The sequence below is a fragment of the Fukomys damarensis genome, unplaced genomic scaffold (genome assembly GCF_012274545.1).
Source record: "Fukomys damarensis isolate Sample0158 unplaced genomic scaffold, DMR_v1.0_HiC HiC_scaffold_2, whole genome shotgun sequence".
Lineage (NCBI taxonomy): Eukaryota > Metazoa > Chordata > Mammalia > Rodentia > Bathyergidae > Fukomys > Fukomys damarensis.
Window position 1 is genome coordinate 5,581,982 of NW_022900914.1, and position 17,590 is coordinate 5,599,571.

General features: G+C 33.7%; 1 protein-coding gene across 3 annotated transcripts in view; it reads right to left on the reverse strand.

Moving 5' to 3' along the window:
* The window catches only part of Atad2b (ATPase family AAA domain containing 2B), a 142,848-nt gene that overhangs the window by 32,903 nt on the left and 92,355 nt on the right, over positions 1 to 17,590 (reverse strand). For all 3 annotated transcript variants that reach the window (XM_010604886.1, XM_010604885.1, XM_010604887.1), the window contains 2 exons: positions 13,828 to 14,014; positions 3,286 to 3,471 (listed from right to left, as the gene is read on the reverse strand). In XM_010604886.1, coding sequence (XP_010603188.1) covers positions 3,286 to 3,471; positions 13,828 to 14,014 — 373 coding nt within the window. The remainder of the gene's footprint in view (positions 1 to 3,285; positions 3,472 to 13,827; positions 14,015 to 17,590) is intronic.

The following is a 17,590-nucleotide window of genomic DNA, read 5'->3' on the forward strand; positions in this document are numbered from 1 at the left end:
CACACTACATTATGTTTAGCCATTTATGAATACAATTACTAAAACATCCACAAAGGATATATATTTCTCTTGTGCAGAGATCCAGAAGTAAAAATGTTGAATCATTTCATAAATTTGTATTTAACTTTAGAAAGTGGCTTCACCACTACACAGTCCCATCAGCAGTATATAAACTCTAACTTCCCTGTGTCCTTGTCAATACTTGGTATTGTTTGTCTTCTTAATTACAGCTACTCTAATGGACTGTAGGTTGCAGTTCTCATTCCTGAATAACTAATGATACTGAGTCTGTATTCTTGGGCTTATTGATTCTTTTTATATTCTTGTAGGAACTTCATAAATTAGTACTCATACAATATTTGTGGTTTTATAGATGGCTTACTTCATGTACCATTATGTCAAAAACAAAATCATATCTTCAAGGTTCATCCGTTTTGGAGCATGCATCAAATTTTCCTTCTTTTGGATTTGTTCCATTCAATGTACCTGCCATATTTTGCTACTTCATTCATTTGTCAATGGACATTAGGGTTATTCCCACTTTTGGCCACTATGAAAAATGCTGTTATGAACGTGGGTGTACAAACACCAGTCCAAGTCCGTATTTCCACAATTCTTTTGGGTCTATTTCCAGAAGCTGACTTGCTAGATCATCTCAGTTTTATATCTAAGTATTTAAAGAACCACCATATTGTTTTCCACAGCAGCTACCAAATTTTAAATTTTCACTGGGGATGCACAAGGGTTCTAATTTTTCCACATCTCCATCAATACACAGAAATATAAGACATTCAAGTACATGACTTTTGGAATCAGAGAGACCTGAGTTTAAATCTTTGCTCTGCAAACAGGAATGACAACTTAGAAAATTAATTTTACTCCATTAGACTCTGTTAGCCCCGCTAGTCTGGAACAATGATTACCAAGTATTTTTATTCAAGTAACTTATCAGTAAAATATTAGACAGTATTCCCTCCAAAGTGTACAAACTCATTTAAATATAGTCTTCTAAGATATTATTTTATTATAAAATATGTACAAAATATTTATAGCGATATGAAGAATATATATGAATAGAAGTTCTAATGTTTTTCTAGGATTTCAATGTACTATTTGAATATGAACTTACTTGTGAACTACTGAACTAGAAGAGGGAAAGAGATGGACAAAAAAATATTTACAAGAGAATGCAGAAAGGGCTCATACAGATGAGATTGTCATTCTCTCCCACTTACAAAACACTAGTTCCACAGGGTCTAATTATTTTTGGGTAGTCTTCAATTTTTAAAAAATCTTTTATCTCATCTTTGAATAATGAATGGTTTTATTTTCTTATTAGAACAGTAGTATTTATTACTACACAAGATTTATAAAGTGAGACAATTAAAAAACAATGTATTATCTGTGTGTAATCCTGTAATCCCATCACGTGGGAGGCAGAGGTAGGAGGATTATTACTGCAAGTTTGAGACCAGCCTGGGATATATAGGGAGTTCAAGGCCATTCTGTACTATATAGTGAGACTGTATCAAATAGCAAAAAACAAAAACAAAAAAACCCAAACAAAACCCACTATATAATCAGCAGTATGAGAAAATGTCTATAATTTTCATCTCACAGGTAATGAATAGCCTTAGTATCCACTAGATTAATATGGGCTAAAAATACAGAAGAAAAAGGATCTGATTCTAATAAATGTCTATAATTTTAGATACTAATTAAGAGCATAAGTAAACAATGTAAAAGCTTACTAGTCAATAGGCTCTTTGAATTTGTGAAAAATTATGACAACAAAATAATAATAATGAAATTACATGTAATGTAGTGTTAGCTTTAAAATACTAAACCATGGTCCAGAGATGCAGCTCAGTGGTGCCGTGCCTGCCTCGCAAGCGAAAGGTCCTGAGTTCAATCCCCAGTACCAAAAAATAAAAAAAAATTAAAAAAAAATAAAAAAAACCCTAAACCAACAATGAAATTATATGTGCATGTGAACAACAAGGACAGGCAAAAATAAGAATTACTATAACAAAACAACAGGTTCACAAGGCTTTTATTATAGTTTTCAAACAGTAAAGAGGGTAAATTTAAGAGAATTATGTATTACTAACTGGAAGCTGTAATTTCCCAAATATTCTTTTTCTTTTTGTAAAATTATAATAAAACTGACAGAGAGCATCTAACTTGCAAAAGTTGTTCCTAGATTATATCCAGGTTCAGTCCAAATCAACTTCATTGGCAGTCCTACTTTATAATACAAGTAGCAAGCATTTTACAGTTTTATAGTTTTCAAAAATAAGTTTCCATATATTTTCTCACACCAACTACCTGGTCTACTAGTCATACTTTAAAGACAAGAAATTATCTTATTTTAGGTTCAAATATTTATCCAATATCAACAGACTAGTAAGTAACTGGACTTCTCTGACTGGTACTACATACTACATTCTGATAAATTTATTGACCTCTGTGATAATAAATATTTCAATTAATGGTCTTCATGTACGATCGGATAGAGTAATCAAAAATGAATTGTACATTTAATATACTTTTCTCAAAAGAGCAATAAAGTTTTAAAAATTCATTTTAGTAAGATAGATAGCAAAATCTGAAACATAGAAGAATTCAGCAAATACCTTAATAATGAAATTCTACACAATCCAGATTTATACTGCAACTTTAAAATATGTAAATCTTTTATATGAACATCACTCCTACTGTCTCCAGGGCAAAGTATTTCTAAGCATTTCAAAAGGAGACTATTTGAAGATGTAGTAAGCTCAAGGTGTTAAAACAATATTTTAAAACTCAATTTCATTTACAATTTGATATAACAACTTTTTCTCAATCAAGTGTAATTTTACCTTTGAACTCCAAAGCTAAATTTCAGATTTAAATAATATAATATTCAGTAATAATATTCATCTTAACAGGCTACCCATGAAAGAGCTAAAAGGTCAAAGCTTGCCCACTGATCTCAGAGATAATAAGAATGAGAAAGATAAGTAAAAGGGAACTGACAATTAATGAGCTGATATATAGTATAAATCAACCTCTCTTCTAAGCTTGAATTATCTGAATCTTCACAACAATGAGAAGAATCACTATTATACCACAAAAGAAACTGAAAATGTTCAATAGCTTGCCTGTATCACCCGGCTAATCAACAAGTAAAACCAGACATGAACCCTGGCAATGTTGATTTTTATAACAATTAAACAGATCCAAGTTACAAAGTCAACTATTTTAAAATGGTATAAGGAAAAATATTTAATCAGCTCTTACCTCCTCAGGCAATTCACTGTACATGGTTTCAGAGGTAGACAATAAAAATATAGGTGAAAATGATGGTATATCTTGTAGCAATGTCAGAAAAGTTGCTCTCACAGTCTCACTGACAGCTTCCCACCAATCACCAATGTGAGGCATGTAAACAATACTTGGTACTGTTCTTCGAGCTTCACGAAATATCTAAGGAAAGAACCAGCATTTAAAAATTCAGTCCTTATTCTAAAATGTACCCAGCAACCCCTTGATACATAAAATGTATCAGGACTGTTACTGCCAAAAGTTCAGCCCCCAAATTTAATTTCTTCAAGACATAATGCACAAGACAGCCAGGCATGGTAGTGCATGCCTGTGATTCCAGCACTTGGGAAGATGAGGCAGGAGGAGTGCCACAAGCTCAAGGCCAGCCTGAACTACCTAGTGAGACCCTGTCTAAAAAGAAAAAAACAAAAAACAAAACATGATACTATGATGCACATGCCTTATATATAGCTTTTATCTTCTTGCCTCATCAAAAAAGATATTTTTTTGCCATTTAACTACTGCCAGCCAGGCGTGGTATAGCATGCCTGTAATCCCAGCATTCAAGAGGCTGAGGTTAGAGGATTGCTATGATTTCAAGGGCAGCCTAGGCTACATAGTAAGTTCAAAGTCAGCCTGAACTACATACATAGCAAGACCCTGTTTCAAAAAACCAAAACAAAAAACAAAATGAAATGTATTCCTGTATGTATGAATAGTATAAAGCTTTCAAAGTATTACATATATCATGTACAGATAAAGCAAAACACTGCTATAAAATATGCTGCAAATGAAGAGCTAAACATATACCTATGTCACACATATTAGGTCAGCAAAATTTACACAAAGAACAGAATGACAAAGTTGACATACTTGAGCACCATGTCTAAAATCATTCAACATATGAATCAAATAAACATTTTAGGGCCAGGGATTTAGCTCAGTGGTTCCCCCAGCTGCTTTGCAAGCACAAGGTCCCGAGTTCAATCCCTGGTACCCCACCCCGCAAAAAAGACTTTTTTAACAACATACCATGCTATCCTGGAGCTTAAAGTTAATGAACCTCTTGCTGAAACACTTGTTCACCTTATTATCTTAACTTCAGTCTTTAATGAAACAGTCACATAATAATCTGACTTCTCTAAAGAGCAATAAATAAATTAGCAAAGAGTGCCAGGACACTTCTATTGTCAAAAAAGACAAAATGAAATTTTTCTTAGTAAGAATCAGAGCCTCAGCCTGGAGATTTAGCTCAGTGGTTTCGCTGCCTGCCTCTCAAGTGCAAGGACCTGAGTTCGATCCCCAGTACCAAAAAACAAAATCAGAATCACGGTTTCAGTCATGTCTACCTACATATACCCCAACAGGACCATGCTGGCCACTCAGAAGCCAGCAAGCAGAACTATGGTCTTTATACATAACCCCATCAGCAAATTCTGGCATGTTAATGTGTCACACCCTCATTATTTTTAACAATTTTAGGCATAAAGGTAAAACTCTGACTATATTTCATTACTCTGAGAATTCTAGTTCTAAAATTGCCTTATTTTTCCTTAAACATGTTTCAATTAGCCAACTTACTGTAAAAGTTACAGAAAGAACACTAAAAATAAGGATTATCAGAAACTTTACTAAGAATCAGAGATTAATAATTAGAGTAGACTTACCACATGTATGAACTTATTAAATAATATTTTACACAGCTTTAAATCTGCTCTATCATGAAAAATACATTGCCATTCAATAAGAAGTCAGATTACAGGCTGAAATAAAAATTTCTCCCCAAATTGGAAATGTACATGTTAGGATCACTTGCATCAGAAATAGTATTTGCTCCTTCTCTTCCTTAATATCTGCATATACACCAATCCAGAACATATATAATACAATTCTTCACGACTCTAATTTTGAACTTTTCTTTAAATGCACACCCTCCTCTCCTCAATGTTAGAAATCCAAGGAGTATTTCTCCCCCAAAGTTCCAACAAGAGAAACCCAAGCACAAATACTGGCAAAAGGAAGGAACAACACAAAAACATAAAGGCAATTTCAGGCATTTGCTTTTTAAAAAATTATTGCATGCCATTCTAATCAAGGATGATACGAGGGAAGGTAGTGATCAAATCCTTTTCTTACTTTCCAATTCCCTATTCTGTGCTAATAAAATTAGGGAGAATCTCTAGGAAAAAGGTGAACCTGTGGAAAAGACAAAGGAGCTATATACACAGATCACTGAGAAACTTCCTAAGACTACCTAATTCAGCCAGGCAAATTACCATATGACAAGAGCACCAGCAGAATAATAAAACATGCCTTAAAAAAATTTTTTTTCCTTTCATTGCAATATATGTAGGTTAGGTTTTCCAGAATACACGTGAGAATATCAGAGAGTAGGGGGCACAATAGCAGAAGGTTAAGGGATAAAAGAGCTTCACAGAGCCAAGTAACCTAATGCACTGCTATCAGTATTTCAACTCTATTGCAAGGCTGAACAAGATACAAGTATAACCAGCTCCAAAAGAAATGGGGTTGTGTTTCGATTTCTTCTTTTCAATTTTCTCAAAATTAACAAATTGAACATGATATTCTCAATATTTCCAAAACCTTTAGAAAATATCTTTTTCAGGGTATAATTTTTAAATTTATATTTGAAAACCTAGGGCAGAAATATAAATCAGACAAGGCTAAATACAGAAAAGCAAAAGGGCTTAGGATTTCTGATCCCTGAGTGTAATTATATGAGTTAAGAATTAACCTAACTACATGAGATATCAACACCCTAATTCTTCTCCTAATCCTTTAGGGAGAAACCACCCTTGCTTTCTAGAAAATCTTAAAAAACACTACTAAAATAATTTTTCTCCTTCTGCCCATGCTATCTATCACAGAATATTAAAATAAACTTTCATATTTTCTTTAAATATATACAACCAGTCTGTTCTAATTTCCCAGACATTGCAAGGCAAATTCAAAAAGAATAATAGCATTTTAAATTTTTTACAGTAGAAATGTGAGGGGAAGAGTCTAACCTTATCAATTCTGAGTTTTTTGGGGGGGGATAATATAAAGATAGCTCTTCAGCAGTTTGCTGGTGATTTTTAAATCTGCAGAGTAAGATGTTCTCTGTGAAATGAAATAACCAGATAATTCAGAGTAGAAAAATAAAGCTTCGTTTTAATGAAGTAGCAAGGGGTTTGGGAACAAGTGATCAAGTGATGCCATTTGAGAACTAGAAAATACTCACTTACAGGGTATTTTGGATTGATGGATATGTAACATGTAGTAGAAAATAGAAAAAAATGTTATAGAGGGAAAAAAACACAAAACAGTAGGCCAAATTACTCAACCAACTATTTCAAAATACCTCTGATATGACCAGCATTCTTGCACAAGTAAAATGAACAAACACTGGTCATTTTGATTCTATAAATAATATTCTCCATTTTTTTTTCTGTATTCCATGCCCCAGACAGAGTACTTAAAAGGTTTCTGTTTCTTTTTAAAAAAAAAAATCATAAACCACTTCTGTTGAATATTAAAGACATGAAAGTGAGGTTGCTTAAACTTTCCATAAAAGAAAGAATAATGATATGAACTGTATTTATATTTAGAAGAGTCCTAATCATCTCAAAAGCTAAATTTTGAAGGCAATCAGTATATTAGCCACCAAAAATATTCAGGGTCTAGGGTTGTAGCTCCATGGCAGAGTACTTTTCTAGAATGTGTCTGATTCCCAGATGTGGGGGGGGGGTGAAAATTTAGTGGTGCTTTTCTCCCCACTGTGTTGAGAATCTAACCCAGGGCTTCATACATGCTAGACAGACAGGCACTGTACCATTGAGCTACACCCCAGTCCAGTGCATTTTTAAAGAATTTATAGCCCTATAACGAAAAAAAAGTAAACACAAATGCTAATGCAGTCAAGAGACAGAGGGAAGGGGGAGAGAAGGGCAGACAGTAAGATAAAAATTAAAAACAGGAGGATCATGAAATGCTGTGTACATGGACCAAGTCCCTTTAAGAAATATGATCACCGTGTACTACAAACATGCATTTCAAAAAGTGCAAAGGAATCCAAGTGATGTTGAGTGTATGTGGGGGGGGGGATAGTTAAAAAAGAATTAAGAAATGTCATGTACATGCACCAACTACTCACAACGAATGTAATCATTGTGTACCACAAAAATGTACCAATAAAAAATTTTAAGTGAATGTAGCAGAAAGCTCAAAAACAGTGTAATGTAATTGTCACTGTCCTTAAAAGGGGCTAAACAGGAAAAAAGACAACTAGTTAATGTCATTAAGAAACTTCCAAAAATAAGCATGAGACTTAATTATTAATGCACATTAATTAATGCACTTAATAATTAATGCACATTAATTAGTTCTATTTAGTCATTCTGCAATACGTACACATTTCAGAACATCATGTTGTATGCTATAAATACATATATAAATAAATCTGTAGATATAATTAAAAAAAAAAAAAAGAAACTTCCAGGGCTGGGGATTTAGCTCAGTGGTTTTGATGACTGCCTCACAAGTGCAAGGACCCGAGTTCGATACGTGGTACCAAAAAAAAAAAAGAAAAGCAACTTCCAGAATTTGTCTCAGTCACTTAACAGTATAATAAACTTAAAGAAAAACTCTTAGAAGCTAAAATGTCTCAATTTTTTAAAAAACACTAATAACGGTCTGGGGATTTAGCCCAGTGGTGTTCCCACCTGGCTTGCAAACTCAAGGTCCTGAGTTTGATCCCCACTATCACAAAGAACTAAAATAAATAACATCTCTGCATTACTGGTATCTTCATATCACTTTATATTCCATTCACCTAAAACTTTTTGGGCATCTATGAAAAAAAAGATTTAAGATTCAAGATTTAAGCTTCAAGAAAACAGATGACAAACATCTTTACTTGCATACAAAATCACCCTGTTATAAACTATGTCTGTATTAGTTTCTGAGCTATGGTAATAATGCAAACCAACATTTTATGAAAATAAGATCAGCCAAATTCTTTTTCTGACATATTCATCCCCTAAATCAAGAATTTCAGTAACCGTGACACTCTGGACCAAAATAACTTAATTTCCTTACAACTCAAATTGAGGGGGAGGGTGCTATGAAAACATTCCGACACTCATATACTCAAACACAAAAGCATCCAAAGCATACACACAGGTAAGTATATTAATTCCTGAGATTTCCAGACACAAATTCTGTCTGAGGAATGAAAAGTACTAAAATTTTCACCCTTTAAAATTATCTATAACATACAGTACCTAAACTGCAAAGCTTTTGGCAAACCACACACAAAATTTATAATTATAAATTATTAATTCAATCATAGCTCTCTATTAATGAAAAAGATAAAGTACAACACACTCCTCAGTATCTTCTTTCTAAATCAACAGTAAAAATTATATTTTGGAGGCAACAGTTAAGATCTGAGGAAGTCTGAAAAGGAAAATCTTAGCTGCCACTTTTCCAAGAGTGTTAATGCTGATAAAGACTTTTACTACTGATGCAACATATCCTGCCTTGTTGTAGGACTTAATAATTACTTGTGAACTTAAAGGGGCAACCATAAATAGTCTAAGCTATCCCAAGATTTTTCCAGTCACCATGGAATACTATGAAATGCTTAGTAAAATCCATACTCCCACCTCCAGCCCATAGCCATGTTACGAATTCTGGCATTTGTCTCAGCAATAAATGTCCAACCAGTGTCGAATGACCAGCTAAACTACTGTACCTCAAAGTCTCATCTATTTAAGACCTACAATACATTTAAAGAACAAATTTCGGGCGGGGGGATTTAGCTCAGTGGTTCCACCACCTGCCTCGCAAGCACTAAGACCTGAGTTCAGTCCCAGGTACCTAAATAAATAAATAAAGTACAGATTTCTTGGGTCCCTCCCAAATTCAGTGATCAGAACTTCTGAATGAAGAGCCAGGGAATCAAAAATTTCAATAGGGACCTCTACGTGATTCTAATGCACATGAAATCTGCAAAAACACTTACACTAGTTACACTTACTAATTATTACTTACACTGTGAACACTAATTCCTCTAACATTCTTTACCCCCAAAATATTAAGAGCTGAGGCTTTCAAATGGGAAAAAGTTCTTTCATAATCTTAATGCATGTATACGTTTAAAAGCATAGACATACAATGAAACACTATCCTCTTCCCTCTTTTCACTTATATCACACATATAAATATAGTCCTTTAAAAGTAATTTAAGACTTCTTCTCTTTAAAATTGCCTTTTGTGCTCACATACACATTTTTGTTCAGTTTTGGTACCAGGGATCGAACTCAGGACCTTGCACTTGCAAGGCAGGTGGTGGAACCACTGAGCTAAATCCCCAGCCCTGTTTTGTTTTGTTTTTTGAGACAGGGTCTCGCTATGTAGCTCAGGTTAGCCTGGAACTCACTATGTAGTCCAGGCTGGCCTCGAACTCACAGGGATCCCCCTCTGCCTCAGCCTCACAAGTGCTGGGATTACAGGTGTGCACCACCACGCCTAGCACCTTACACTATTAAGTTATAGCCAACATGGTTTATATGAAGTACATAAGAGACTAGGGAAGACAAAAAGGCATGCAAGAATAACTTGGCATAGACAAAACCCTTATATTCCACATTTATTAGATAGTTTTATATTTAAAGATATTCCTCACCTTAAGAAGACTAACTCCTAAAAGAGGTAAGGCAAAGGGAAGAAACACTGAGAATATAGAAAAAAGAAAGATTTAAAAAAAAATCATTCCACCACTGCCAACCCCTGACAGGGTTTAAACACCTGAGTCATGCCTTCTTTTCACTAGGTCTTTTATACCTATTTATAACAAAGCTGCCAACCTTTACATATTGTAAAAAATTTTGATTTCATTATATAACACTCTTTTTCTTGAGACGTTGTTGAAAAAAAGTGTTATATTTATAAATTCATAAAAATTTAAAATATGTACTTAAAATACAGATAATCAGGGATTAAACAAGACAGTACAGCTGGTCTGTGGCCACTATTTGGAGGAAGTCTGGGCTTCAGCTATCTAGACTGCAGCAGTTCCACTCACTTCCTGACTGACGGCACATCCAGGTGAATAAGCACTGCTACCAAGATGCTCTTGGGCACGAGCTAAGGAAATGAGAGGCCCGAGTATAAAGGAAATGGAATATAATTAAAATGACAAAGTGTTCATTTTAATTGTTTTCTACTACCAAGTGACACCTCTCTATCCTCCCCACCAAAAAAATAAGAGCAGCAAGTGAAGCTAGAAAGCTTTTTTAATTTTTAGTGGCTACCTTTCCTTTCTTATTTTCCCCCTATACATGCCATACTCCTATACTTCCAGTTTTTATATTAAACTGCTATTCTTTCTTATAATTTTATTTTCTATTTTTAGGAAATTTGTTCTTGATACACTTGCAACAAATATACCTTTTCAAATATACCAGGGTATAGCTATTGCTTTTATACTAAAAATGCTTTTTATCATATGAAATTTAAAATTTTATGCAGTCAAATTCTTTTATATCTGTTTTATACTTTTGTGCATTGCTTAGAAATTACTTTTTCACATATATACAAGATAATATAAATATATTCAGCTTGTGGATTTTCCTATTACTTTTACGGTTCTTTTGATGATCTAGAATTATTTTGGAAATGTAGAAGAAGGTAAGAATCTAGTTTTGCTTTGCTTTTCTATTATCCCTATTACAATTTTCCAGACCATACACTAAATAACCCACTTCTTCCATTTACTGCCACAAGATTTATTCACCATTCTGGCCATCATCATCATATACTACTTCTACAGAGGTCTCAGTGTGGAATTTGTCTTCTGTTCTATTACTTTGTTTATTCCCACATGGTTACAAATTTGTCATCACACTAATCTATGCCTATAAAAATCAGGTAGGATTGCTTCACTACACTTTTCCTCTAGAATTCACCTTTCTAATTTCACCTTTACTACTGAAAAGAAACAAAGAACCCTTCTTAAGCTTCTCCCCCTAAATTTTGGAGGGAGTATAAATGAGATTACACTTAATTTATACATTCATTAATACAGAAAAGCACTCAGAGCTTTCTCATTTTGGCCTTACCAGCAGCAGTAATAGTAGCTGAAAGACAATTATAGCTAACATATGCCAAGCACTTTGTGCCAGGCCTATTTCACGTGCTTACTTTGACACAACAACATGAGGGTAAGTGTCATTTTCTCCATTTCATAGATGAAAAATTAAGGCTCAAAGAGGTTAAGTACTTACTCCAAGTCACAATTAGTAAGTAGCAAAGATTTTACTCTGTGTGATGCGACTTAGATCCATACTCTGAAGTGCAGTAGTTGAAAACAAAGTACATCATATTTACTAAACTATCCTTTTCAATTGAATTTGTCTTTTCTTTTTATGTCTTGTATATTGTTTAATTCCTAGCTAATGTTAGTTGCTATTTTAAAAAGGATCTTTCCATTTACTGTAATTCTAACTTGCTATAGTTTGCAAAAAGAAAACTATTAATTTTAGAGTATGATGAAAGTGTCCACCTTAGAGAATTATATTATTTCCCTAAAATGCTTTTTAGTTGACACTGTAAGCTTTCCAAATATAGTCATATGTAAGTTTTTGTAAATAGGGAAAGGCGGAGGGGGTGAAGGGAGGCCAGGGGAACGGGGAAAAAATAAGAACAAAGATATGTCATGTAAAGGTACGAGATCCCAATGATGAATGTTACTGTATTATATAATTAAAATGTACCAATGAAGAAAAAATATATAGTCATATGATATGCAAATATTTATAACTTGAAAGCATCTTCTCTAATATTTTATCTTCTCTAATATTTCTGATTCAATCTTGCATGTTTATTAATAATGGTGTGTTACTCTTTTGCAACTACAGACTCCATTTTATTATTACTAAATGAGATTGTTCTACAACTTTGCATTTCTCTGAAAGGTTTGTATTGATGTTTGTTGTTTGCTTTGTTTTTTGTTTTTATCTCATAGATTGCCCCTTTCATATGCTTTGGAGTGGTCTAGAATCAAGTTAGTTTTATTTTATAATATTAAAACAACTCTGTGAAACCTTTTAGGCTTAGTGCTTTTGTGACACTTGCTCAATTTCTTATTCCACACGGAGTGCCTATTTAGAGTCTCTCTTTTCTGTGGTCAATTTTGGTCATTTATATTTTCCTATCAAATCATTTGTACTTAATAAAGGATACTGAATAATTCTCTTGCTTGTATAAGTCTACAAGAATTTTCTCACCAAAAAGTAAAAATATGAGCAACCATATCAACAACATTCTTAAAAAATATTCACAGTTAGAATGAGTTAAATTTATCAAGATGGGACTAAAGTAACAGGTATATGGCTTTTTATTCAGGCCATCGGTTTTAGAAAGAGATCTTTAAACAAAGCTTTATAAGTAATGAAGTACTAGTAGGACGTTCATATCCAGAGAACTGTGTATAAAAGACAAATTAAGTTGACACTACTATGAACTGTTTAATACATTTTATTTCACTGAAAGATAGAGAATGGTTTTTAATTAATTATAGTATTTTACTTATGAAATATAACTTTGAAAACCAAAAAAGTTGGGTGAGAATATTCCTAAGGGCTACCAGAAAAGTAGGCTAAATAGTAAAGTACAAAGTGACATGCCTCTCTTATTTATTTGAGATATTATTATTCAAACATCTAAGGAGCACTCACTGCACCCAGCCAAACCGGTAGTCCTGGCTACTAGGGAGGCTGAGTTAGGAAGATCACTTGAGCCCAAGAGTTCAAGACCAGCCTGAGTAACACAGCGAACCCCATCAAAAAAAAAAAAAAAAAATCTAGTAAGTACTTGCTATGAGCTGAACACTGTTTCGGACATACAGACATGTTTAAAATATAGTCCCTTGGCTTGTAAAACTTATTTCCCTCACTCCTAGTTCCAACGTATTAAAAGCTATACATAAAAACAGTAAGAAATATAAATAGCCACCATGCTAGAACCTTGCTTAATAAGTCACAGAAGTTTCATGAGAGTTGAAAATCAAATATCAGACACACTAATCTACAGATACAAATAACCGTCTATACTAGTAAATCCTGATGCTTGCTTTGGGTTATCATTTTCCTTTCTATGAGAAGGATCTAAGTAAAGACATAAGTCTAAAAGAGCTCTGAATCCACAGCTTTGACAAGAAGGTTTAAAAAAAAAGACTGGGGGGGCATAAAAGAAAAATAACTTCACTTTCTAAATGTTTAATGAAACAGAATATTAAAATGTCAGTAAGAGGGAAATACCAAAAGAAAAACAACTTAGCATATTTTAGAAAATATTATACATCAGAAGGATCCTCTGCACTAATAGAATGCTAATGATAACCAGTAAGTTAATATTCATATCATTCTTCAAAAAAAATTATCTATAAACACTGTGCAGCATATATGTAGTACCATGATATAAGCAGTGTGCTTTGAGATGGCACAGACCTACCTGTGCACATGATTCTTCGGGTGTTTTGGCGCTAACTGAATAAAGTGCTGGGAGATCTAGTCTATGCACAGAGAATCTCTCCAGAGTATGCAAAAGTGCTGGAGCAAGGTGGGAAGTTTGACCTGAGCCTCGTTCTCCAGACAGCAATAATCGTGGCCTGTAAGAGGTTGGCTGATGATAAGGTGACCTGTAATACATATAAGACGTAATAGTGATTTCAAAACTATACATTCTAAAGATCAAAATAAACAGTAGGCAAAATATTTACATTAAAAGGATAGAACTCCAAATTAATAAAAACTTATTATTTTTTTAGTACAGAGATTTTACTAATTGTGATTCAAAACTGCCATTTCTGACTATATTAATAAAGAAAATGTAAAAGTATAAAATCCATTCTAAAGAAAGAGAAATACCTCAGTGCTAATCCTATCATACCATATATACTAACTTGGAGAATATAAAAAACTATGTCATTTAGTTATTAATTATTTATTGGACAAATGATAAGAATCTCACTTTTCCAACACAAGGAGATCTACAGATCATTCCAAAACAAGAACTTTTTTTTAATGATTAAAATGGTAGTTTTTATGTTTTGTGTATCTTTCACTGCTGTGGTTTAAAAATATCCTCCATAAATTCAATTCTGATTCTTAATCATTCATGTGATAGTATAAACAGGCAGGCCCTTTAGAGGTGAATATACCATGAAGACAGACCCTTACAAAGGGCTCCCAGCACCAGCTAGCTCCTTTGGTCCCATCCTCCGTGCAAGGACACAGCACTCAAACGCCATCTTAGAACCAAAGACAAGGACCTCACCAGACACCAAACATGTTGGTGCTGTGATCTTAATATTCCCAGCCTCTGTAATTGGCAGTGATAAATATAAACTGTTTAGAAATTACTCAGTCTAAGGTATTTTGTTATAATGGACAAACTGACTAAAACTACCACAGGTTTTAAAATAGAATTTTAAAAATTAGGCCCTTTTCAGAGATTGTAAATTTTGTTTCTGTGATCAAAAACAACAAACAAACAAAAAAAAAACCCCAACTAATTGTTATTATCCTAATAAGATATCTAAAGCTGTCCACTAAAGAAGCAAATTTAATTTGTATTTTCAAAATTTTACAGTAATATTTAAAATAATAAAATGAAATAATAAAGTTCACTCACTGGAGATAGTGCCGGAAATTTAAGGCAATGCAATAGATAATGCAAAATAAAAATGAAATGAAAAAAGGGGAAAAACTGATGCGTGTAAAGGATATAATTATGCATTAAAAGATCCAAAAGAACCTCTAACATCAGAAACTACCAACAAAGAAAGAAGATAGATGATAGAAACAGAAGCGGGGGGAACAAACCTAGATTTCCTCAACACCACCAATAATCAATGTAAAATATAAAAGATCCTATTTACAATTGCAGGACCAAAACAAAAGGTAAATAAACAATATCAAGTTATCCCAACAAGAAAAACATGAAACTGAGCCAGTGCACAAAGATTGCATGTATAAAGATACAAATTCTTCCTAAACTAACCATATATTTCATGCAATTAACAATTTCAAGTAAAGCTCCCTGAAGAATTTGGGGATGGGGAATTTAAAATATTTTCAACTTTATCTGAAAGAATAATAAAGATCAAGAAAATTTCGGAGAAGTTAATGATTTTAAAGCATTTAAATAGGTGTTACTAACAAGCCCTTTATACAGCTTTCTTGATTAATTTTCTTAACAATCCCATGAAATATACTTTCATTGTATTAAACAGATAAGGAAACAACGGCTTACAGTGGTTAGATATGAGACTGTAAAAACCAGTGACAACCCAAGTTTTCATTCGCAGGTTGGGGATGTAGTTCTCTGGTAGAATGCTTGCCTAGCCCGTGTCACCTAGCCCGTGACTGTGTTTTATCCCAAGTGCCACCTGCTCTACCAAAAAAAACTCATTCAGATCCAGATCCACATGATTGCAAAGCCCAGTTTCTGAATCACAATGTTAAGATGTATCCTACTTTACAATGAAACGTATTACAGAATAAAAATTAATAGGATACACTGAAGAAAAGAAACACAACAAAGGACCAGGGATTTAGCTCAGTGGTTCCACCACCTGCCTCCCAAGCCCATGGCCCTGAGTTCCATCCCAGGCACAAAAAGGAAAAAAAAATGTTGCAAAATGGAACATAACAGCTCAAGAAACAATTCAGTAACTGAAAACATTTTATACAAGCATAAAAAATAAATATAATGAGGACAGATTATAAAATGAACATTTAAAAATACACAGGATTCAGATCCTTATTTCACAGTATCAACAAAATGAATTTTAGAGCTGGAGATACATTTGAGTAGTAGAGCTCTTGCCTAGCATGCATGAGGCCCTAGATTTGAACCCCAGTAGCACAAAAAACAAAACAAAATGAATTCTAACCCAAATAGAAAGAAAAACAAATTATTCATATAATATAAATACAGTCTATGTAATTTCATATATATATATATATATATATATACACACACACACACACATACACACACACACACACACATATATATACACATATGCACTCATACATATATATACATAAATATTTTGTTCTGTTCTGTTTCTCAAAGCACCAGGAATCTAACACATGGAACTCTACCCATGAGCCATACAAGTAGCCCTCACATATTTTTAATTCATAAAAAACTAAAAACTTGGGCTGGGGATTTAGCTGCCTTGCAAGCACAAGGTTCTGAGTTCGATCACCGGTAACACACACACAAAAGAATTTTTTTGTAACTCAAAAAATCGTAATATGAATCATATGGCAACCATATAGGACAAAGATTGCTATAAACAGGAATTGTCCTTAATATATAAAGAGTAAGTACATAATTTGAAAATAACTGGCCAGGTATTTAGCTCAGGGGCACTGTGCCTGCCTTGCAAATGCAAGGTCCGGCATTCCACCCCTGGTACTGAAAAAAAAATTTTTTTTAATAAAAATAACAAGAATAGGGCTGGGGATATAGCTCAGCAGCACAGTGCCTCCCTAGCAAGTGTGAGGCACTGAGTTTGATTCCCAGTACAAAATAAACCTACCTCTCTAGGGGCAAAGGACATGAAGAGATGTTCAAAAGGAAAACAGAAAAAGACAACATCTTAAAAATGCTTGATCATTTAACAATTGTAGAATGCCTACTATGCTAAATGTCTTGACCCTAAGTAACTGTTAACAAAGTTTATTAACAATAGTATTTAGTGAAAACAAATATGCGAAGTACAATTCACTGTGATTAATAAGTGGAACTGTGTAAGTAGAAGGTATTACAGGAGATCCCACTTAGAGAGAGAAGTGGTTTCCTGGAAGTGTTATCAAAGCAGAAACCCAACAAGAGTACAAGCAGAAGGGGAATTCCAAGAAAGAAAGGATGTACAAAGAACCAGAAGTTAAAAAGAACATGGACCCTTTGGACTAACTCATATGGCTGATCCAGGCAGATCCTTTTCACACATGAGCAATGTAGGGATAAAGGTACTAGGGTTAGGGAGAAGGAGGAAAAGATGGAGTATGTGAAGGGTCTTTTGTTGTTAACAGTTTGGAACCTGCACTGCAGACAATGAGGAAACACTAGGATACTTTTGAGGAATACATAATCATGCACAGTCAGCCCTCCACATCCATAGGTTTCTATATCCACAGATTCAACCAAAATGCTTGGGAAGTTGTGTTTCTATTGAACAGTACATCATTATTCCCTA